A 24,533-nucleotide genomic window follows, 5' to 3' on the forward strand; every position below is an offset into this window, starting at 1 on the left:
AGGTGAATTAAAAATGTTTTCTTAAGGTCAGTGAATGTAAACAATGAAGACTTTAAATTAATCCTGTTAAAAGATAAGTTTACTTTCTCCTATAATACATGCAGATCAATGGTAAATATGCAACTGAATGACTTTATAAACAGTGTATACATATAAGATACTGAAGGCCTTTTTACCTCAAGGATAATGCTGTAGGTGGCACCATGGTTGTCCAGAGTAAGTTAGTGTTGACTCACAGGGGCCTTTCCTTAGTACGCATGTATATGTCCAGTTGTCAGTAGTTGGCCGTATTTTTAAATGTATATATACAGACCATATACTAACAGGCCATCTGTGTTGTTTGTTTGTATATGTGCTGTTTCAGTGACAGTACACCCCTCAGTATAATTAATGGGCAGTGTTTGTTAAATCTTGTCCGTTCAGAGACAAGAATCTCTTTTTTCTTGTATTGAAGTGTCGACTGAAACCCTTTGGCGTGTGCCAAAAGATATGTGCCGTTAAGGTCGTGATTAATTTATTGTCATCTTGAATTTTTTTTTAAATGTGTTCAGGCAGGATAACGGTGTGTAATTTCTTTTAATTTTCTTCCCTGATAAATGAATTGAGGAAAAAATTATTAATATCGTGTTTTGAAAGACGTAGATTTCATGGAATTCATTGTCATAATGTGTTGATAGATAATATGAGAAGCGTGTAAAAAAAATATTTGACAGTGAGGATATATCTTTTACAGGAGAAGCAGGATTTAACTTGCCGAAATTAGTACTGAATGGGGTTTATTAAGAATGAGGAGTGTATTTATGACTGTGACCATGAAATTTGATAATTCAAGCAATTATATTTCTGTCATATTTGCTGACATGCAGTGCAGAGTGTTAAAAAAATGGCTTTGAGTATATGCCTTGGCCATAATCTTTGTAGGATTAAGAACTTTTTGATAAATTGACCAAAAGTTAAGTGCATTTTCATGTGTCCTGATCTTCCTATTTCATGGAGTTTATCACATGTTTTGTGAGCAGCAGTTTTAAGAAGAAATTACATTTTGGAGAATATATATACTTTGGAGATTATTGATTAATTTGTTAATTAATTAAATTATGCACCATCACCAGCACAAACGAAAGTGTCCCATAAAATCGACAAAGGTGAGTCAACTATTAGTAACTCATATTATTGACAGTGTAAAGGTAAAAAAAAGAGATTTAAAATTGAGAGGGGGCTAGATCTATTCTATGAATGTCCTTGAGGGTGTAATTTTTTTTTTAACTTTAAAGAATGTTGATTTAAAAACTCTGTGGTTGTTTAGATTTGTATACCCTGTGTATAGTGTATTTAAACTAAATGGGCTGAACCCTATATTTAGGGGGGTTAAATTGATATAAAGAACCTGTAGTTAATGAACTGTACCAAAAAGTGGACCCTTGAATATTTTTACAAATGTTACAAATATACGTCTATGTATATATATACAACCACATTGATGTAATCTACTGTTTGTACATTAATAATTTTGCCCAGTGGATAAGACCAGGTACATAAAGGGAGAGCTGATCTACATTTTTGTCAGCATTTGTCATTGTTTTTTAGCCATAGATCACTGACTTGTCTGGCAATTTTGACAACAGTGGTTTGAGGGAGTGTGCTTGGAATGCGATTGAACCTAAGTGGTTACAAATATATAATACATTGTGGTTCTAGCATGTATTGGCTGTATTTTGGTGGTGTATGTTACATGTGACTATAAATGGTCACAGGAGGGAAGTCTGCCAAATCGTTGTATTGACTTGGGTGATCAATTGCAATTCATAAATCAATTTTTGCACCTACTCGACAAGATTTGGGGTGTTGATTTAATTGATAAAGAAGTTGTATTAGGTACATTAATCTTAAAAGTTACCCCCAAAAAGTGCTTATAGTAGACAATCTTTTTTGTGGCACCCTTTCGAAGTCTATACATGAATTGATTTTACAGTGAAGGGTAGTCATTTGTAGCTGTTTGCTTTCCAAGCTTTCTTCAAACTTTTACATATTTCTAGCTTTATAATTTTTTGTGCACTGATAGACTAAATTGTTAGGCAGTTAATTACTCTAGAATTTATCTTTTTAAAGAATTGAAATATTGAAGTCATGCACAATTAAAAATGAATTCTTTAGATTTTTAACTTAATCTTTAATGGAATATGTCAGTTGACATTCTGTATATTGTGTGTATAGACTCAAACTGGACTTTATGTTGATTGACAATAGTTCCTGTAAACATTTAGTGTTTAGTTAGTTAAAAGTGGAGTAAGTGATATAGGATTGATTCTGGTCTGTTGGACACAGGTGTTGGAGACAGGTGTAAACTGTAGAAATTCTGGTCAGTATGAAAGGTGAATTATTCTTGGAAAGGTCACTTGGTGTATTTTTGGAAATTATTATGAACAAGAATATTGAATTTAGATGTTTATTATTTTACTTTTTCAACTCTACATTTTGTTTTCAACTGTACTCATGCTGAATATAAAAAAAGCTTAATTAATAATGATGATATTTATTAAAAGTGCTTCAAATCTTTCCATTATCATTAAAGCCTTATTTTTTAAAGCATTAATGCTATTCATATTTTTGCTATGCTTGTATGATTTCAACAGTATCTATATGCAAAATAGATTATACAATCTATATGCAATATTCATTTAATAGAATACATGTTTTTGTAAAAGGTTATAACATTCAATATCAAGAAATAGCCCATTCTTTAATCTTTAATCCCCTTTAAATTGGCATACTATATGAACTTTATATTTCATCAGTTTGTAGATTTCTTTATAATTCGGTAATCACCATAACTATATTTGCCATTACCGGTAACATATTTAACAGTGTATCATTTAGTTCATTACACTGAATGATAGCTGTTGTCAAGAAGTACATGCTCTATATAACATACTTAATCATGAGTTAAACCTGATTACATGCTTGATGACTTTTAATTAAATATAACGATCATTTTTAGGCTCGGTCAGAAACTGAAGTGCAGTCGGAGAAGGCTTGGCTGGAAGCAGAAAAAGTATGGCTGGTCCACAAGGGAGGGTTTGCCTCGGCCAGTATCATCAAGGGCAACGGCATGTCCCCCTTACCAGAGGGGCGTGTCCGAATCAAACTGGACCACGGCGGGGATGTACTGGAGGTGGACGAGGATGACGTGGAAAAGGTATGTGTGTTGAATTTATATGAATTGATGGATCCTTATATAGGTCTAATTATAAAATTTTAGCGATATTGCAAATTCATTTTATTCAATTTTTGATGCCTATATAAAAACAAATTGATGAATTATTGAAAATTAATTTTTGCAGTGACTTAGTTATAATCGAGTTTTACTGTACTTTAGAGATTCTGTTATATTAAATTTTGTGCCAAAATTGACTCTCTAAGGAAACAGGTTAAGATTTCTGTTTGTATGGAATTCACTGTGTTGTTTTATTTCCACTTACATTTTCTATGTGAAAACCTAAGACAATTAATGAGTGTAATTTTCATTTGACACAAATTGCACAACTTTTTCTTAAATGTGCATTTAGTGAAATAATGTAACCATTATGCAAGATAGAAAAGTTGTTTTGAGTTTCTTTGCCTTTCTGTTTAGAAAAGAAATTAGTGAATATGAATGAATGTCTTGTTCTAGGCTAACCCACCTCAATTTGACAGAGCAGAGGATCTCGCTTCCCTGAGATTCCTGAACGAGTCGAGCGTCCTTCACACCTTGAGACAGAGATATGGAGCTAATCTCGTACACACTTATGCTGGCTCCAGTGTTGTGGTGGTCAATCCAATGCATCAAATGTCCATATACTCAGAAAAGGTAGGAGCTAGGGCTAAGGATTTTATAAAAGAGTGATATTTGCCTTATTATTTACAGTTTACTTCATCTCTTAGAATTTGTTTTAAAACTGGTGAACTTGCTTTAGAAGCAAATTTTATTTTTATTGATTTACTGATTTATTCACTCAATTTTAATGAATTATCCACTTAGCATGCAGCTAGGCTGCTGGTACTGAACATAAATATTTTTTACAGTTGATACAGGTGTTTAAGGGTTGTAAACAGGAGGACATGCCCCCTCACATCTACGCCAGTGGGCAGATTGCCTACAGAGACATGCTGAACAGTAGGCGAGACCAGTCCATTATCATGATGGGCAGAAGTGGCAGTGGCAAGTCAGTCAACGCCAAACACATCCTGTCCTACCTAACCCTGGCAGCAGGCAGTGTGGGCAACATCATGTCAGGTGAGCTATTTATGACTGATATAATAAGGTAGAAGACAGGCGAGCTAATATAGACTTTGAGAGGTCAGCATTTTTACAGAATGGTTGTTAAATGAATGTGATGGGTTCAGTGTTCCCAAATTTTGGGGAGGGGAGTTAATTTTAAATAAACAGAAGATTTAAGTAAATGTACCAACATCTTGAAAAACTTACCATTGTTTGTGGAGATTGAATTCATGGAAAGGTTGTTCCGTGAACATTGGTCCTCAATGTTGATTCCACAGTAGTTTTTTTGTCTTTTTTGAAATCATTTCCTAATCTTTAATTATTTTTATATGTTTTTGAAAATTCTGTTTTCTAGGAGACAAATTAAATGCTGTCTCAACACTAATGGATGCCTTTGGAAATAGCAGATCTATACTAAACACCAATGCCAGTAGATACGGACAACTGACAACATTAGATTTCGATCATTCAGGCCAGATTGTCTCGGCATCCATACAGGTATTGTAACATTGTGATCATGTTAAAGTTAGATTTCAAAAATTCAAGTTAGAATGATTAAAAAATTTCAGAAATTTAAAGATTAGAGGTATCTAAGGTAGTGATGACCTTTATTCATAAATAAAGTCAGGATCACTTCAAAATATCACAAATATTCAGTATATATATAATGCTACAGATATTGAAGTCATACCGAAACTGATGTTTGCTTTTTGAATATTTTGTCTTATTTACACCTCCTCCCTCCTGTTTTGTAGGTGATGCTGTTTGAGAAGACGAGGGTTGTGAGGCGACCAGAAGGGGAGCCCAGTTTCCATGTGTTCTATCAGATGTTGGCTGGACTAGACTCAAATCTAAGAAATGAACTACAACTCAACACTCTAGGGGACCCTAATCTGTTCATGACACCTCTACAAAGGGTAAATAAAACCTAAATATTGTAAAGGAACATTTTTTTTAAAGGGTTTGAAAATTTTTCTTGAAACAAATGTTTCTCAATCTGTACTGAAGGTGAATCTACTATTTTCCTTTCTTTCCCACCTGACTTATTAAATTGTTAAATGAGATGATAGTTTGTACAAGGAAAACATTGAAAACAGCAGCATCACAAGTTTTGAATTTAATAAGCATCTAAAGAAATTAAGTTCCACATGACATGGTGCTTACCATAAATCATACTTAATTTGCTCTTAAAAATTATGTTAGCTTAGAAAGCATAAATGTCATTAAATAATTGACCTTGATTTTGAATAGAATGAAGATCGCCAGAGAGCAGCCACTTCCTGGGGTAAGATCTTCCACGCCATGGAGGTGGTAGGAATGTCAGAGGAGGAGAAACGTGCCATATGCTACATTCTGGCAGCCATCTATCACCTGGGGGTGGCCGGGGCTGTGAAGGGACAGAACAATAAACCCCAGTTTGCCCGACCAGCCGCCGCCCTCAAGGCATCCCAGCTGATGGGGATCACCCAGGAGGAGCTGGCCAGGCAGATCTTTGCTTCGGGGGGATCCTCCACACTCAGTAGGAGTACATCAATGAGGTGAGCTGGGGGAATTCATTTATGTGGCTATTTATAGTTCCAAGAACAAAATAAGTTGAATTGCAATGACACTCAGTAGGAGTACATCAATGAGGTGAGCTAGGGGGAATTCCTTTATGTGGCTATTTATAGTTCCAAGAACAAAATAAGTTGAATTGCAATGCAATTCTATAGTTGAACAAGTTTAGATTCTGGTCTGTTTAAATTATGCTTTCTTACAATTCTTTCAAGAAAAGATTTTTTTCATTTTACTATGGGTATGTTATTTACCACAATTCGAATTTGAGAATTTGATAATACTGATGTATTAACGTTGCATATGCAGGATAAGTAGACCTATAGGGTATGTATGAATTGATTTTCAGAGTTTGTTAACCTGGCTTTCTCCCTCTGTCTTCATTGAATTTAATTGTTAAAACTGCAACTTAAAGTTTTACAAAGTGAAGTTTTAAAGAATTTTAACTGTGCGGTTTTCATTTGATATTTTCAATAATCTTTAACAATTACATAATCATATACCACAATTGTAAGGAAATATTTATACAATCTACATCCTTATAGCACCATATATCAAATTGTAATGAAATAAATTTACAATATGTATGTGAAATATACCAGTACCTTATGTAATCTCACAGAATATATACAATGCACACATATCTGGTATACCAACCTAATATCAAATGACATTGGTTAGACTGAGTATGGAAGTATTTGGTAATTAAAACATATTATACAATGTATATTTTGAATTCAAATTATTGCTGTTATCTGATTGGCTGGTGTAGAATGTCTGACATTTGTGATTGGTTTATTTTCAGGGGAAGCCCAGCAGACAAAGGTCAAGGTGATTTTAACACAAACGCAATGGAGGCTCTGGAAGGGTTCATCATAGGGCTGTACTCAGCTGTATTTAATGCAATAGTGTCTTTAATAAACAGGTATACATCAATTTGAATATATAAAAGTAGAATGTACAAAAGTGATGAAAAGGTTTTTCAAATTTGTCAAAGCTCATTGAAAATTGTGGAATTATCACATTTTGGAAGAAAAATGAAAAACCAAAAAATGTCTTTATTGCAATCAGGTAAATTGAACTTGATTTATTCCGAGGGTACCAGCTTTGGTTTAAATATTTTCTATGCATAAAGACATAAATGTGAATATTTAAACATCAGGAATAAACATCTATACATTTAATACTGTTGGGAATAATGATTTTCAGATCCATGTCTTCAAATATGCGGACTTCCACATCAATAACGGTTGTGGACCTACCTGGATTTCAGAATCCAGCTACATGTGGTCGCAACTCTGGTGCTACTTTTGAAGATCTGTGTTACAACTACGCTAATGAAAAAATACAGATGTTGTACCATGAACTGACCTTTACCTTACAACAGGATAGATACAGTCAGGTAATCTTTAATACTTGCGTGAACTCAATGTTGTATTTTAAGGTTTAAAGCTAGCTGTGACGGTGAAGGCTATAAGAGCTTGACTTAAATCAGAAAAGGAAGTGATGTGATTTCTTTAGATGTTGTACCAGATTGAAATTGCAATAATGTTAACTTATACCCTTGTTTGCAAATACATGTACCTACATAACTATTGCCATTTGTCAATTAAATTAGATTTTTTCCAATGTGCTAATAAAATAATAAGTTTTTATTAAACTTTTGTTTTGATATTTGAAAGTAAGAAAGCAAGGGGCATTTAAATTCTTGAAACATTTGAGGGGGGGGATTAAAGACCAATAAACAATGTGATTTATGCACTTATTGTTTTCTCCAGGAGAATGTTGAGTGTGATTTCGAGTTTGTTACCAGCAGTCCAGCAGCCATGGTGTCCCTCATTGACAAACCAGCCCAGCAACTTCTGGTAAATACACAAGTATTTTTGTCTTGATGTAATTAATAGAATTTCTCTTTCAAAATTCTACTGGTCTCATTGACAGATTATTCTACCAAATATATTTAAGCCAAATACACATTGAATTCAGAGTTCTTCATGGAACAGTTATTTTGATTCAAACAGCGTCCCATTGGCCAAAGGCATCATGGGATTGATTCCCATCATTCAAATCATGATCATTCCCATCATGCATCAGAGGAGGTATTTGAAGTAGCTTTTTTTCTGTCTATCAACTCACTGTGTTGGGTGATAGTGTGTCAAATTGTGATGGTATTTGGTAAATTCACTAGCAGTTTTCATGAATTTTGGTGAAGGAATCCATGTTGCCATTTTGCACCGTAGTTGACAGAAATTCACTAGTAGTGGACGTGAACAGTGTAGAAATGCTGTCACCATTTGAAAATTGTTCCCTTAATATTCAAGTTCCGTATGATTGTGCTGTTTATATAGTGTTATCTGCAAACAAGGCTTCTTGGAAAGATATATATTACACATGTTTAAATTCACATTTTTTTTATTATTTTGTTTTTTTGTACAGATTTTGATTAATTGTAATTCTTATTTAGAATAATTAACTGAATCTTTAATCAGAATTTTTTTTTGTTTTCCTCTGCAAATAATGTAGATATGTAGATACAGCATCAACTTTTAATGATTGATTCTATATTATTTTTGTTATTCAATCATGAATTTTCTTTATATATTCAATGAGGTTTTTGATTTTTATTGCTCTAATAATTTGCTACCTTTGTTGCTTGAATGATACCAACAAAGTTCCTGAAACTCTTTTTTTTCATATTCATGTTAGCCACCACAAGAATTGGTTTGTATCTTAACATTTTCCCCTTTTCCCTTTTCTGGACATTTTCCCAATATTTCCCAGAGTTTTCATTGCAGCAACTTTCATATTCTGTTAAAATGTTTTTGATATAAATTATTTTTAAAATTATTTTTTTTTTATGTTTTTAAACCCAAAAAAGTTTGAATCTTCATTAATTAATTACTTTAGTTTAATAAATTGATATGTATGTTACATGTAACTTTGATTAAGTACAATGAATAATTGATAAATGAGGCAATGTTGAACCTTAAAGTACAAAGTTACCCAAAATTTCCTTCACAACTTAGTAACCACAATGTACCTTACTGTATATACAAAAGCATTGGAGGTGTTGTAACAGTTTTTATATAGTAATGGTTCAAAATTCACTTATTATTCAATTTATGATAATTTTGTTTAAAAAAGGATTCTCTTCAACGCTATTATGATCATATCATATCTAATACTTTTCTTCAGTTTGATCACTTTAAAAATTCATGTATTTTACTTTTTTAGGTGAGAACTTCATCACAAGAAATAAAGGAAAGTGATAAGAAAGGGTTGCTATGGATACTGGATGAGGAAGCCATATTTCCGGGAGCCACAGAGGACAGTTTTATGGACCGACTCTTTACTCATCATGGAGAGCAGAAAGTTAAAAGTATAAAACATTCAGATTTATTGTAAGGCCTTGTGAATTCCTTATTAATCTCAGCAAAATTACAGTTAAGCACACTTATAGCAAACACTCTTATAATGAATCAATGCATAAAGCAAAGTTATTTTCATTCCTCATGGTTTTAAAACTTTGAACTTAGCAGATAAAAAGAATTCTGTTTATTATGAAGCAAAATCATTTGTCCCTGACAATTTATTAAAAGTGTATTTTACTGTACGTAAAAACTGATGTTCCAAACTGACAAATTAACGGGAAAAAAGGCACAAATTCAGCATTTTAAGGCCATATTCTAATTTGATTGAAGAGGGATGGGGGGAGAGAGAAATAATTGTGTTTCTAACTTATGCCTACCTAATTTGAATATTTACAGAGGACAGTCTATTAAGGAAGGCCTCTTCACTAGGGAACACATTTATTCTGAACCATTACCAGGGAACCAACCCTGTTCAGTACAATGCCAGTGGCTGGCTGAAAGGTTGTCGTGAAAACCCCTTAATTAAAACAGCCATTCAGGTCCTCCAGGATTCTAAGAGGTAAGCATGGAGGAAAACTAAGTATTACAGGAAATTGATGTAGAGTCTAATATATTCTGATTTTTATCTTGCTAATTACAATGTGCATCAAAGAAAGTTTTTGAAACAAAATTGAAGGATACTGTAGATTCCTAAATATACGAATGGAATTAATCATCGCGTAATTTCGGTAGAAGCACCACAAGCGAATTATTTGCCTTTATTTTTATGGTGCTGCAATCTGTGTAAAATCTCTTGACCACCGTCCATTCGTGAATTATTATTCTGACAATCTGACGTTGAAGAGCACATTCGCAACGATAAGTAATTGCTAAAAATAAGGAATCTACAGTACTTGATATGTAGATATATTTCAGTATTTAAACAAAATCATTTCAAAATAAGCATCATTGTAGATATCCTTTAGACATTGAATCTTTATAAAGAGCTTGTACATGAAGATATTTTTTCTTTGAAATCTTAAAAAAAAGGATTAAATGAATGAATGGTAAGAATGTGAAAGACTCAATTTACCAAGTATATCAAATTCATTTTATTTCACAAAGTAAAATATTATATGGGAGTAACGTTTTTCTATTTTAGACAGAACATCAATGAACTTTTCAACACAGTTAAGGCCCCTGTAGCCGGAATGGTCAGTGGATCCATTGTGGGCATGGAGGGGTCGACTTCTCTCAAAAGAGTGGGCAGCATGCGGCGAACATTCATGTCAGGGACGGCGGGTCTCAAGAAACGCTCAATGTGTCTTCAGGTCAAATTCCAAGTGGTGAGTCTTTTAGGACATATTTTCTTAGATCATGGCAGATCAGTTTCATGTACATATTTCCCATGATGCAGTAGGAATAGATTTGAGGAATCTCTGATTATTGATGCTTTACTTTTCCTTATTATACCCCCCGCAAACGAAGTTTGGGGGGGTATATAGGAATCACCTTGTCCGTCTGTCTGTCTGTCCGTCTATCCGTCTGTCCGTCTGTCTGTGCAATCGTGTCCGGTCCATATCTTTCTTACAGAGGGACATTAGAATCTACTACTCCACATTAAGATTGCTCATAACCTAAGGGTGTGTCATGACCTTGACCCAAGCTCATTTGGGGAAGTTCAAGGTCACTGGAAGAAAAATTTCATAATTCGTGTCCGGTCCATATCTTTCTTATGGATAAACTTGGTAGGTTCTCATTTCACACAAAGATTGCCCATGACCCAAGGGTGTGTCATGACCTTGACCCAAGGTCATTTGGGGAAGTTCAAGGTCACTGGGAGAAAAATTTCAAAATTCATGTTTGACACATATCTTTTATGGATAAGCTTGGTAGGTTCTCATTTCACACAAAGATTGCCCATGACCCAAGGGTGTGTCATGACCTTGACCCAAGGTCATTTGGGGAAGTTCAAGGTCACTGGAAGAAAAATTTCATAATTCGTGTCCGGTCTATATCTTTCTTATGGATAAACTTGGTAGGTTTTCATTTCACATAAAGATTGCCCATGACCCAAGGGTGTGTCATGACCTTGACCCAAGGTCATTTGGGGAAGTTCAAGGTCACTGGTAGAAAAATTTAATAATTCGTGTCCGGTCCATATCTTTCTTAAGGATAAACTTGGTAGGTTTTCATTTCATACAAAGATTACCCATGACCCAAGGGTGTGTCATGACCTTGACCCAAGGTCATTTGGGGAAGTTCAAGGTCACTGGAAGAAAAATTTAATAATTCGTGTCCGGTCCATATCTTTCTTATGGATAAACTTGGTAGGTTCTTATTTCACTCAAAGATTGCCCATGACCCAAGGGTGTGTCATGACCTTGACCCAAGGTCATTTGGGGAAGTTCAAGGTCACTGGAAGAAAAATTTTATAATTCGTGTTTGATACATATCTTTATTATACAAAAACTTACTTCTGAAAAACCCAGCGGGGGGTATTTTGTCCCGATTGGACAGTTCTAGTTTTAATTGGATTCAAACTTTAGAAGCTTTTAAGCTGTCCTCTATACATGTATGTATATTGATCCATGATCTCTGCTTAAAATATGAATAATAAATGTTACGATTATTAGATTTATTTAGATATTGATATTTTTTTTTCATGAATATGTTAATAAGTCCATACCCTACATATGCATTGAGATTTGAAAATGCTTAATTAAGTACTCATGCGATTATTTAATCCATTTAAACACATTTTTTTACTTTATAGGACTCAATAATAGAAACACTACGTAAATCTAAATGTCACTTTGTACACTGTCTCCTGCCACAACACAATGCAGGGCTGTGGGAACTCAAGCAGGGAGCCTCTCCACAAGACAAACCCTCCGACGAGAACCTGATGAACGTTCCTCTGGTGAGATCTCAGATCAGGGGGGCGGAGCTACTGGAGGGGGTCAGAATCTACAGGCAAGGTAAGGAGGCAGGGGGTTATATAAGCAAAGCTTTTTAATTGCCATAGTATTTTTATGTACTTTACTATATAGAAAAACCTGCTTACAATAATAATAAGGTGTATGATAGATAATGATACTAAATGAAAAAAAGATATGATATGGTCTTAAGTTTTGTTTTAAATATCTGATAATAAGGTAAAGTACCAGTCCTTTTTGTTCCTTCACTATCTTCTGCTTTTTAGTTCTGTCAATCAGTGTATCAGTTGTGTTTCAAAAAATTCAGTTAATATGTATAACAGTTTTGGGAAAGTGCGACTTGGAAGTTTGAATAATGAATTTTGATACTGAGCTAATGGATGAAATTTTTCTATACATTTAATGCATATTGAAAATTTAAAAATTCAAGGCATCCAAATTAAAGGAATCCAACTGTCCTGACAATTATCTCTTTCAGGAACTTGTTTCCTCATTTATAATCAATATATTATAAAACATTAATGTGTCACACTTTAAGGTTTTCCTGATAACATGGTGTTCAGTGAGTTCAGACAGAGGTTTCAGGGCTTACTTCCTCCGGGTAGCCAGCCAGGGAAAGACGCTGACATGAAACAAGTAAGTATACTTCTTAAAACTCTCCAACCACCAAAATACCAGAATTAAATGATAAAACGAGAATTCGATGATGAAATTTAAAGACAGTTTAATGTGTTTAGTATATACATGTAGCTATGAATTGATTTTTGTTTGGAAAAATGAAATAATTGACATTTATATTCTGTTTAAATTTCATATTTTGTACTGTTTATGAGTTTTGATAGGTTTTTTTCTATAAATATCCTCTGATACATGTGTATTTTCAGGCAATTCTGACAATCTTGGATCATCTAGACATAGACAAACTGAACTACAGAGTTGGACTTAGTCAGGTACACTATTAACTATTGAAATTTCTTGTCTTCTTGTATTCATTACATTTATGTGGAGTATACTATGCAGATATATTAGTAAGGATCCATTTTTGGAATTTTTTAGTGAGAGTGTTGAAATACCTTAAATTGAATGTTACTAACAATCGAAATCACTCAGAATCATATATAGAATAGCTTATTGTAAAAAGTACATGTGTATAAATTAAAAAAGAAATAGTTACTGTAGACGTACTTTTCTCCACGGGGTCATAATTCCGCGGAATCTCAATTTCTTTTTAATCCGCGGGTAGAAAATTACGCGGATTTTCAAATTTGGACAAATTTCCGTGGAAAATTTGTGACAGCGTACATAGCGTAAATTAATACCAGGGGGAAAAAAGTACTTCTACAGTATATACAGAATTCAATAGTCAAGATGTAAAACAATATTTCTCATTAAATTTGAATCATGTATTTGGCTTTCAGGTGTTCTTCAGAGCAGGTGCTCTGAACAGATTGGAGATGGCTCGGGACGAGAAGATTACGGGAACAATTATCAACTTACAGGCTCGCTGTAGGGGATTCCTAGCCCGCAAAAATCTAGATAAATTAAAGGTGAAATTTGATTGTAAGATTAAGGGCAATAATGGTTAATCAAATGCATCTTTGTGCTCTTTTAAAAAATATTTTTGATCCTAAATATAAGAATATATGTATGGAAGTATATATACAGTTGAACTTCAAAATGTGGAACACTGATATCTTTAATGGAAAATGGATATGTTGAAGTGATTTGGAAGTCCGAAATACTTACAAATATCATTAAAGTATTTTACAATTGATATCTTGAATACGTGGATGTCTTAGTGATTTATTGGTCCCACTGAGTTCAAGATAAAGAGTTTTGACTGTATTTGAAGAAGAAATTACATTTTGAAGTTAAAATAGAAATTTTATCCTCATGTGTAACTGTAATCTTTGATGAATGTTTGGTAGGTGAAACACATAGCCATTAGCTGTATTCAAAAGAATGTCAGGAAACTGATGTTGATCAAAGATTGGTCCTGGTGGAAACTGTTCACTAAGGTCCAGCCATTACTAGATGTCCACCGAACAGAAGAGGAACTTAAAAATAGAGAGGTGAATTAAGACTCCTAGAGTTACTCCCCTTTGATTTATGACTGTGATTTCTATCACGCATACATAGTTGCCAACTCACCCGATTTCGTCGGGTCACACCCGATTTTTCAACCCATAACCCGATTATTTTTTATGACCCGGCGGGTCATGCTAATCACCCGATTTAAGAAAACCTTTAAAAATCTCCCGATTTCCGGATTTGGTTTGTAAATTAGGTTGCACTTTTAACTTCCAGTTACAACCCAAGCTTAGATCTACGTAAACAATGCCGATGGATTAATTATCTGTGCAGGTGTAAACAATTAACTGGGTGTTGTTTTGACAAATCAATGTTTGAAGTTAATTAAAATGGCTTCCCATAGAACTAGATCGTTATCAGGGCCAACAGGAACAAACTGAACCAAACACATGTCTCTGATTGAACCAGAGAAAAAGAGAAACGATATTTATGTACATATCAAGGAATCTTGGGGAAAAAACTTTCATTTTGGATAAAATAAAGTGATCAAAGACAGTGTAAGCCTAACTTCAAATTTGAAACATGTTGCAGTAATTAATTAATTAAGAGAGAGGAAAAACAACTTCAAAACTGAAATTGGTATGCTTTCAAATTTAGCAGAAACTGAAAAGGCCTTTTAAAAAAAAATGTACATTTACTTCAGGTCAAATCTGAAATATGAAACCTTCCAATTTTCATTTTTAACATGTAAATTAAAGCAAATTATGTATGAATTTTTTTGTCATAGTAAATTAAATCCTTTTTCAATAAAAGAATTCTCAATACACAAATACTTTGTATATACATGTATGTATAAAATTTAATCATGGTAAATATGTCGTGAATGTCGTTACGCGTTATGACCAGATTTTTTACTTTCCAAATCTGGTCATGACCAGATTTTTACATGCTGGAGGTTGGCAAGTATGGGCATATATATTTGTTTTACATTATGTAATTATGAAACTTATGCACTTCATTTGCCGGGACTTTTGAATTTTCTCTCCCTTTTATTTTTATTTTTTTGTTTTAATTAACTTTTTTGTTGGGTGTTGATTTCTTGATTTTCTTATCCAATAAGAAAATCAGCTTTAAAAATGAACATGAGATCATGAAGGTTTTTTCACCCAGAACTTACAGTTTAAAGTTTTATTTCAGTATGAATTAGAACAAATGAAGGCTAAAGTGGAAAAGCTGGAAAAAGAAAGAAATGAGTACAAAACACAAGCCGAAAAGCTGGAGAACAGAGTAAGTTGTGTACATGCATGTGTTTAATTTCTTCACAAAAGTATGACCATTAGCCATGTGGCCTTTGTAAATTTACTCTCCTTAGAAAAACACAGATATTTAGACAATTGTCTGTAATTTCTCAACATTAATTTTTAAATACCCATTCTATTAAAGCTTTCTGAAATTAAAATGATTCTGACCCACCCTGTAAATATTGTAAGTTGTTGAGTGATATGGAATTTCACACAGACTTTTTTTTCATATGCCACAATTTTATGTGTGACATTGAGGGAGAAATACTTTGTGCAGTTGGGTCAGGTTTATTTAACAGTGCTTTGGGGGCATTGTTTGGGGAAAATCTTATAACTGCTTTAGCAAGGAAGGACCCATATCTTTTTCCTCACCTTTGTAGATGATAAACTAAGTTATCTCCCTTGTTAATTAATATTTCTACCAGCTTGAATTGGTCTTTTTTAAAGAGTTTAGCTTCTTAACAGCCATTTCTGTCTGTATGTTTTAGTTGGCAGAGGTGACAGCAGACTTAGCTGAGGAACACGACACTGCCACCCACGCCTCCGAGATGTTAGAAGCCGAGACTGCAGACAGAATGAGACTGGATAAAGAACTCAAAGATATTCAGGTACACTGTCACATTTCACTGTCAGAGTGTCTGTAGAAGTGATGCTTAATTATTTCATGATTCTGTGGAAAAATCAGTTACTTCTCTTTAACCCATAGTTTAGAAGGGTATGATTAATCGAATACAGGATATTTTGTGATGCTTCTGATACATGTATTTATGTACTGTTTTAGTTATTTGTCATTGATGGCTGAAACAAAGCATAAATACATGTATAAGAAGCATCACGAAATATCCTGTATTCGATTAATCATTGGAAGAAATCATTTTGGGGATAACTTATTAAGAAGTCACTTATGCTAAAATGGTGTGTAATTGACACTTTTTTTAATTTTTTACAGTCAAAGTACACTGTTCTGAAGAGACATGCTGAGAAGATAGAGATGGAGGTGACACAGATGCACCTGTGGCAGGCCCAGGCCATGGAGGGGGAGCTGGAGGAAGACTTTGGAGACGGTAAGGGGGGCTGTCTATAATACCTAAAGTAGAGGGGGTATTATAAAAGTAGAAGGAGGGTGTCTGAGGTCCCTCATTTAGTGTCATAATAGAGGAGTTGTTTCATCGTAGGCAGAAAATTCCTCAACCCAGGGTTTTATGGACAACTTGGAAAGGGGAATAATAAGATTCAAAGTGCACTTCAGCTCAAAACTCCACCAGTATGAGGTCAGTTAATGAAAACTTAATCTTTACAGACTCCATTTACAAGGAGAGGTTTGAGAGGCTACTGAGGGAATCCACAGTGACCCGAAAACGTATGGAGAAAAATCATGAGGAGGAGATAGAGAAAGAACAGTCACTAAAGAAAAATGTGGAGAGAAAGGTAGGCTGTAGTGTTAAGAACAGTCACTAAAGAAAAAAAATGATACATAGAGAGAAAGGTACATTGTTTTAGATGATTGTTCTTTTGTATACTTTTAGCCTAGGTTTTTTATGCTATTTTTTTTACAAAAGGTTGGGATTAAGTATACTTGTCAAACAACTTACCATATTGCTTTGTTTATGATGACAAAGCATTTTGTGGTGGTCACCTACAGATGTTATCTGTAAAGTAGAAAAGAAACAAAGGGCAATCTGCAAGTTGAAAAAATGGTACGTGATTATTTGATACAGAGTAAAAATGGAAGGATTAAATGACAGCCAGAAATATACTGAACAGATCAAGTTAGCAAGTAGCATCAAATGAAAATTCTGTATTGAATGGAAAAACACAGTAATTCTTGATTTTTTTTGTCTTAAATTGCAAGATAAATGCAGAATATTGCTATTTCAGGTGAAGGGTTTTTAGCATATAAGACTTTTTGTCCCAAATTCTATGTTAGTCACTGGACTGAGACATAAGAAATGTGAAATTTATTCAGGAAATAGGAAAAATTGACGAGAGTTCACAGTTTTCCAATCAAAGAGAATATTCAGATTTTCTGAAGTATATTCTGTAAAGATGGTTCTTTCTGACTTGCTTCATTATCATCCTTTTACACTTGCAAAAATTTATTGTATTTTAAATTCTCATAGACACAGTTGTGTTCAAGGGATGTTGCTGTCTTCAGTGGATTTAACCAATTTTAATTTCATATCATGAGGTAAAAAGGGGTGGAAAGTTCCCTGATTACAAATCTGTTATCATTTGAATATATATTAAGTTATGAAATACATCTTATATCATACATTAGGCACATCTGACCTTGCATGACACATGAACTCATACTTAACATAGTCTAAAATGGTTATTGTGTGGTTGCTTTTACCAAAACACAAGAAACTAAGCCTGACTTGATATTTGAAAAAAATCCACTTTATTTCATGGATAACTGTTGACATAGTGCTTGCATGCTAATCACTTTTTTTCTGGTTTTGTAACTGGGTAGGACACATTTCACAATCCTTGTTTAGGGCAAAAAAAAAGAAGAGAAATTGTTTCAAAGTTTATTTTCTTATGCAAAAGATGCTGCACCTTCAGCCAAAAAACAGTCCTATATTTGATTCTCATTTAAAGAATAAGCAATATGAAGAAGAAATCAGAGTCAAAAAACTTTTTAACTGTATTCATTATGTAGATGAACATCAAAAATATTTTTAATGGTAATTTTGTAGAGATAGACTTATTTTTCAAGTTTGAACTGCCTCATAAATCTTAAAAATAGATGTTTGCCTTAATAATAGGGTATTATATACAACTCATTCAACTATGAGCCACCTTAATGTTTGTTAGACCATTGTATAGAGTTCCAAACCATTAAGATGATAGACCTTGGATTAAATGATGTATGGATGTGTTTGTATGAAGAAAAGTTCATTAATGTGTTTATACCTGTAGTATTGCTAAAGAGGGTATTACTAAATGATTATATATGCATGTTTCAAATTCTGATCAATGACACACATTGATTATGGTCGAGGTGTAAATTTCATGATGTAAGTTTCAGGAATTTTAGCTGGAAGGGACAAGGGATGAAATTGGGCAGAGTTTAAAAAATATATTTATGGGGTTTTTTTTCTGTACAATTATCGGTTACTTTTTTTTTATTTAAGTACATAGGATTTAATATTTCAAAAGAAAATATTTTTAAGGGCTGGCATGTGATCATTATGAAGTTTTGACTATTAAGAGATTTTTTTTAACTTGTCAACATGCACTCTGTCTGGGTTGAGGTCAGGACTTTCTTTCCTTGACATGGAAAGCATGCACAAGAACAGAGGAACTGAAAGAATTAATAGCTGTTGAAGAATTATAGCTTTTTGCACAAATCCATCAAATCTGACATTGATGACTTTTTGTTTCATAACCTTGTTTTGATATCTTTTTAAACATGTTAAATGTACAATAAGGTAAACTTGATGGTAGTAAAAAAGCGCCACAAATTTTCTAAGCCTGAACTTTGGCATAAACCTGTCATTACTTTCTGCAAAATTAATCACAATCAATATTCTTAAACAAGAAACAGGCCTAGTGTATTAATTAGGTATGGGAAGTTTGCTTAATTAACTCCATGGTAATTGGAAACTGGGCTGTGCAGGACTATGACTGAAATTCACGCATACACGAGTTGATGTACATTTAATGAAACAGACATTTTTTTCTCACATGCATCTGGAAAAGTTCAAAAAAGCTTATTTAGTTGGCATCTAATAGAATAAATATGGACACATAGTTGTGCAATTATGCACTTTTGTTGTTTGTCCAGAAATAAGAATGTTGAAACTTGACCCCAGGGCAGGGTGAATGTGCACATTACATCATTTTAACAAATTACCTGTTTCTTAATTTGTACCCTAAAAGGGGCCCTTAAGGGTTTTATCCCTTAGATTTTCTAATATTCCCATAACCTGTTAAACTTAGTTTATGGAATGGTTTATATGTGTACTTGAGAAGTGTAGAATTTAAATATTTTTGACTTTTAAACTGGTTATTCATTGATTACATCTCAGCATTAAAACATAAGAATTTACAAAGATGTCTTTGTAAGCAGGTTAAGAAATATTGCAAAACAAGGTCTAGTGTTTATGTAACAGATAGACTACTGTATTTTCCGTTTTGCAGCTTTTAAAAAGTCTAAACACTCAATTTCTTTTTAGAATTTATTTACAATATTAAAACAAATACTGCAGGTGAAAAGACCCCTTGGTCATCAATAATTTAACTACTAGTAGTGAGAAACTATTAACTATCAATTAAGTCATTCAGGTGTCATCCTTTACCCCATGGGTGGGCCCCAATAGAGAAGCAATAGATTTTTTCCACCCATATACCTGCAAATTCATATTCCTGCTCTACCTGTGTGCGGATTAAAGCTGGTCTCCATCTATCATTGTCTTGGAGAGTATAGAACACAGGATTATCTCCTCTTGACTTTAGCTCTACACGAGTTTCAGCAAGCGTGACCATTGATGGGAGAAGGCTCTAACTAGTGTTATAACAATTTGTTGTGAGTTTTCAAGGGGATTTCTGTTTCGCAAATATTTCACCAAGTGCTTGTGATCTCAAGTGAGGGATAGTATATTGTGTGAACAAGTGAAAATGAAGGACGAGGTTAAAAATGGCAAAGCTAAAGAGGTATAGTGTAACTTTGATTTTAATTTTTTCATGGATATTTTTTAGAGAAAATGTGAATTAAAAAGGATTTTGAATTATTGGTAGTGGTCAATAGTCTTTAAGATGACTTAAATCATGATTATATTGAGGATGTCCTTATATATCTATTTGTTTACGAATTAATTGAATGCAATTAGGATCTAATTCTTACATCATTTAATTATTGTTGAGAGGAATGTGCATTGGGTGCATTAGAAATGGATGTAAATCAATCCAAAAAGAAGGTAACAATGCTAATTTATGAGTAAGCATGCATTGCAAATTCATAATTTTGTGCACATGGAATGCAATTCTTATTAAGGAAATGCTAATGAAGATTTCATAGTATTTTTGGTATACTAGTAGATTGTCTTAAAAGGCTCTGACATTTGATTGCTAGACAGTGAGGATTTCATTTTCAGAAATAGAAATTGAGTGTTTTTTTTCTTTTCTTTCCCACACATAAATATCTCACCTAGACAGTTGAATGATTCCAATTTATTGTCCATTTAGCTTTATTGATGTACATTATGTTGGAGTAAAGAACTGATTTTAATGGGGTTTTCATTATAGATGAGCAACCTCTTTACACAGCATGGTGTTTTGGATGGGCCACAATTAAGTCTTTTTAAGTAGATGGATTATGTAGGTCTATTGGATTTCAGAGTCTATAATTAGCACGATTTGTGTTCCATGAATGTAACATTCAGGCTTTTTATAACCTTTTACCTAAAATGAACTATGGCTAATTGTTAAAATTTCTTCTGTGATTTTCATTTTAATATCTGGAAGTACATAGCCTATTTTATCAAATCATGCTTAATTAAAATATATGTTTTATTAAAATTGATTGAAGAAAAAAAATTGAATAGTATAAATTCAGACCACCTCTACATGCCATTAGAAAATATTAAATTCAATATGAATGTGTTGTATAATTAAATCATTTCTAAAAATGTTGCCATAAATGCTTTATATTTAGTGTGTAAATTACAGTGTACTTGGTTTGGATGTTATTTGGCAGTTCTGAAATTAATTTTTGAACAACCTCACATAGATTTGATTTTTTAGTTTGTATTTCTTAATTGTTCTTATTTATGTTAGCAAAACATTTAGCATTGCACTTGAATTACTAGAAGTTGCTTTCCACAAAAGGCTCTAAAAAGAATAAACAGCCAAATAAAACATTTTCAATATTTTTTTTGTACTTTCTCTCTCTACAGACAGAGGTGCAAGTTATTCAATGTATTCTGCATTTTTCTCTCTGGGTCAGAGCAAGGGTTGATTCTTTTCTGTGCTTCTGTTCTTTCATTCCTCCACAATTACTGTCATTTCTCAGGTCAATCAATTACTGCTTTGAAGCATGCTTCACTAGGAATTGGGTTCAAAAGGCAAGAAACAATGCAGTCAGATGTTGTACAAGCTAGTGTCTGTATTAGCCGATTTACATCAAACAAGTTACTTTTATGCAGAGAAGAATATTTAAGTATTTAAATGCTTACCATTTTATATGATAAGATTCTTTAGTGACATTTAATAGATATTGATATATTAAGGTTAAATTAACTCCAAAAAATATGGACATTAGCATTGAAATAGGGGTTCTGTTATTCTGTGCATGATTATTAGCATTTAATTGTTTCAAATTAAGGCTATTGGGAACTTGCACCAACAGATGCGATGCATCATTGATGAAAGTAGTGTGCATGTTTTGTACACTTTAAGAATGATCCAACAAGAAAAAAAAGTGTTTTTTATGAAGGAAAGAAACCTGGCACAAGATGAACCAGATGTGAATTAGCTCTGGTAGATAGAACTGTAATAAAGTATAAACTCTATTGTAAACAAGGGTTACCTTGCCATGGCCTGCTCTATTGATTTATACAAAGTTAATCTAATAAAAATTGTTTATAATCAATGGATGATGAAGACCCCTGTGTTAAATTGGATGGATCCTTATGTCTAAGACTTGATGAAGAATGGTTATTAACCATGCTTTGTTATATAGGCTTCACAGATGGAAAGTTTATAAGCAGAATCTTCTGGATGCACGTGGAAAACCTCTTGGCATCCTTTTCAAATTGATTAATGCTGAATCCACTTCATAAAATATCACATCCCCTCCGTTTTTGTCAGTTTTGGGAGCTGGCAGTTAAAAATGAGTCAGAATTTATACACATCAGTCAAGATGCATTTCTCTTCTCTTCCTTTCTTTTTATTTTTCCTCTGGTCATGAATTCAAAATCAACTTTACGACAGGTGAACTTTATTTTTGTTTCATTTTATTAAGGGGTGGGGGAGGGGGTGTAAAAATTTACAGTCAAACTTGGATATTATATAATTGGATAACTCAATATTTACATAAAAAATTTTGAGCAAATATCTTAGAATATTGCTTAAATAGGAAGAATTTGTGTTTAAATTTCCTTTTTTTTTCAAATGACTGAATCAAGATGATTTAAAATTTATATTTTTTGTAACATTTTAGCTTCACGAGGCCATTGAGGATGCGGAGGACCAGAGGAGACAGTTGTCGGCGGCGAAGAAGAAGGCACAGCGTCTGGTGGCGGAAATGCAGGACACCAAACTCCACCTAGAGGAGCAGATGTCACGGAACAATGACCTGGAACGCAAACAGAGGAAGTGAGTGGTTTCTTTGTGAATTTTACCATATATGTAATCAAGTTGTGATTCTGCTTTAAAATTTTACAATTTTGGGTAGTGGAGAAATATTTTATGCATTTACATATACCAATCCATTTTAGCTTCATATAAATTTTATTATGAATTATTTTAAATGTACCACGTACTTTTTTTCCTTGTGGTCATAATTTCTTCTGTTGGCCGCAATAAGATATTGTTGATTTCTTTGATTGTCAAAGTTTGTGTTAATTGCACTTTAAGATACAATATGAAAAATATCCTTTGAAAAAATTTGACCATATACATACATGTAGCGTTAATATCCCACATTGAAAAATGTGTGACTACAAAGTAAAGTATATTGGTATTTAGTTGTTTTTAACTATATGAAGTAATCAAAGGGAGTTCATATTCCCATGCATTGAGGGGAAAAAATCAGAAAGTCTTTCAGAATCCAATAAAAAAGGAATTTTTATCTACATCTAAATAATTGAAATAACTAGTTTAGTGACTGTATTCAGCTTGCAAGCTAATAATTACAAACCTTTAAATTTCCTATGTTTGGCCATATAAAGTTTTTTTTTTTACACAAACGCTATCTCTTTGCCAAACTGTAAAAAGAAGAGTTGCAATCATAATTAAAAAGGAATTCCTGAACAAGAATAAAGAATTCAATAAACACTAAGTATTACCTGTCCCTCTGTGTCTGATTTTCACCTGTAGGATTAGGCCAGTTTATTGATTTACTGTCATCTTTATCACAGGTTTGATGCAGAGCTGAACAAGATTCAGGAGGAGGTCAGAGACGAGAAAAATTTACGAGAGAAACTGCAGAGGGAGAGAGATCAACTAGCCTCCACTAAAATAACACTAGAGCAGGATCTACAGGTAATTATCATCAGACTAAAATAACACTAGAGCAGGACTTTCAGGTAATTATCATCTGATTAAAATAACACTAGAGCAGGACTTTCAGGTAATTATCACCAGACTAAAATAACACTAGAGCAGGATCTACAGGTAATTATCATCTGATTAAAATAACACTAGAGCAGGACTTTCAGGTAATTATCACCAGACTAAAATAACACTAGAGCAGGATCTACAGGTAATTATCATCTGATTAAAATAACATAGCAGGACTTTCAGGTAATTATCACCAGACTAAAATAACACTAGAGCAGGACTTTCAGGTAATTATCATCAGACTAAAATAACACTAGAGCAGGATCTACAGGTAATTATCATCTGATTAAAATAACACTAGAGCAGGACTTTCAGGTAATTATCACCAGACTAAAATAACACTAGAGCAGGATCTACAGGTAATTATCATCAGACTAAAATAACACTAGAGCAGGATCTACAGGTAATTATCATCTGATTAAAATAACACTAGAGCAGGATCTACAGGTAATTATCATCAGACTAAAATAACACTAGAGCAGGACCTACAGGTAATTATCTTCAGACTAAAATAACACTAGAACAGGACCTACAGGTAATTATCATCAGACTAAAATAACACAAGTGCAGGACTTACAGGTAATTATCATCAGACAAAAATAACACTAGAGCAGGACCTACAGGTAATCATCAACACTAGAGTTGGTCCTACAGGTAATTATCATCAGATTAAAATAAAATCAGAGCAGGACCTACAGGTAATTATCTGATTAGAATAACACTAGACCTAATATATCATCAGAGTAAAAAAATTATTTTAGAGAATAGGATTTGCAGGTAATTATCTGATTAAATATACACTAGAGCAGGACCG

General features: G+C 33.3%; 1 protein-coding gene across 1 annotated transcript in view; it reads left to right on the forward strand.

The window, feature by feature from the left end:
- Window positions 1–1,082: 1,082 nt before the first annotated feature.
- LOC134238945 (unconventional myosin-XVIIIa-like) overlaps window positions 1,083–24,533 on the forward strand; it is a 28,828-nt gene continuing 5,377 nt past the window's right edge. Inside the window, exons 1-25 of the mRNA XM_062721061.1 lie at window positions 1,083–1,145; window positions 2,999–3,196; window positions 3,671–3,847; window positions 4,063–4,273; window positions 4,614–4,756; window positions 5,014–5,175; window positions 5,510–5,796; window positions 6,122–6,139; window positions 6,618–6,737; window positions 7,022–7,214; window positions 7,591–7,677; window positions 9,047–9,191; window positions 9,580–9,742; window positions 10,325–10,508; window positions 11,939–12,143; window positions 12,640–12,737; window positions 12,986–13,051; window positions 13,520–13,648; window positions 14,030–14,173; window positions 15,330–15,419; window positions 15,922–16,041; window positions 16,383–16,497; window positions 16,734–16,861; window positions 22,599–22,753; window positions 23,518–23,641. Coding sequence (XP_062577045.1) covers window positions 1,098–1,145; window positions 2,999–3,196; window positions 3,671–3,847; window positions 4,063–4,273; window positions 4,614–4,756; window positions 5,014–5,175; window positions 5,510–5,796; window positions 6,122–6,139; window positions 6,618–6,737; window positions 7,022–7,214; window positions 7,591–7,677; window positions 9,047–9,191; window positions 9,580–9,742; window positions 10,325–10,508; window positions 11,939–12,143; window positions 12,640–12,737; window positions 12,986–13,051; window positions 13,520–13,648; window positions 14,030–14,173; window positions 15,330–15,419; window positions 15,922–16,041; window positions 16,383–16,497; window positions 16,734–16,861; window positions 22,599–22,753; window positions 23,518–23,641 — 3,510 coding nt within the window. The 5' untranslated portion in view covers window positions 1,083–1,097. The remainder of the gene's footprint in view (window positions 1,146–2,998; window positions 3,197–3,670; window positions 3,848–4,062; window positions 4,274–4,613; window positions 4,757–5,013; window positions 5,176–5,509; window positions 5,797–6,121; window positions 6,140–6,617; window positions 6,738–7,021; window positions 7,215–7,590; window positions 7,678–9,046; window positions 9,192–9,579; window positions 9,743–10,324; window positions 10,509–11,938; window positions 12,144–12,639; window positions 12,738–12,985; window positions 13,052–13,519; window positions 13,649–14,029; window positions 14,174–15,329; window positions 15,420–15,921; window positions 16,042–16,382; window positions 16,498–16,733; window positions 16,862–22,598; window positions 22,754–23,517; window positions 23,642–24,533) is intronic.

The sequence above is a fragment of the Saccostrea cucullata genome, unplaced genomic scaffold (assembly GCF_032062105.1).
Source record: "Saccostrea cucullata isolate Sc308-1 unplaced genomic scaffold, CSIRO_AGI_Scuc_v1 ctg3067, whole genome shotgun sequence".
NCBI lineage: Eukaryota > Metazoa > Mollusca > Bivalvia > Ostreida > Ostreidae > Saccostrea > Saccostrea cuccullata.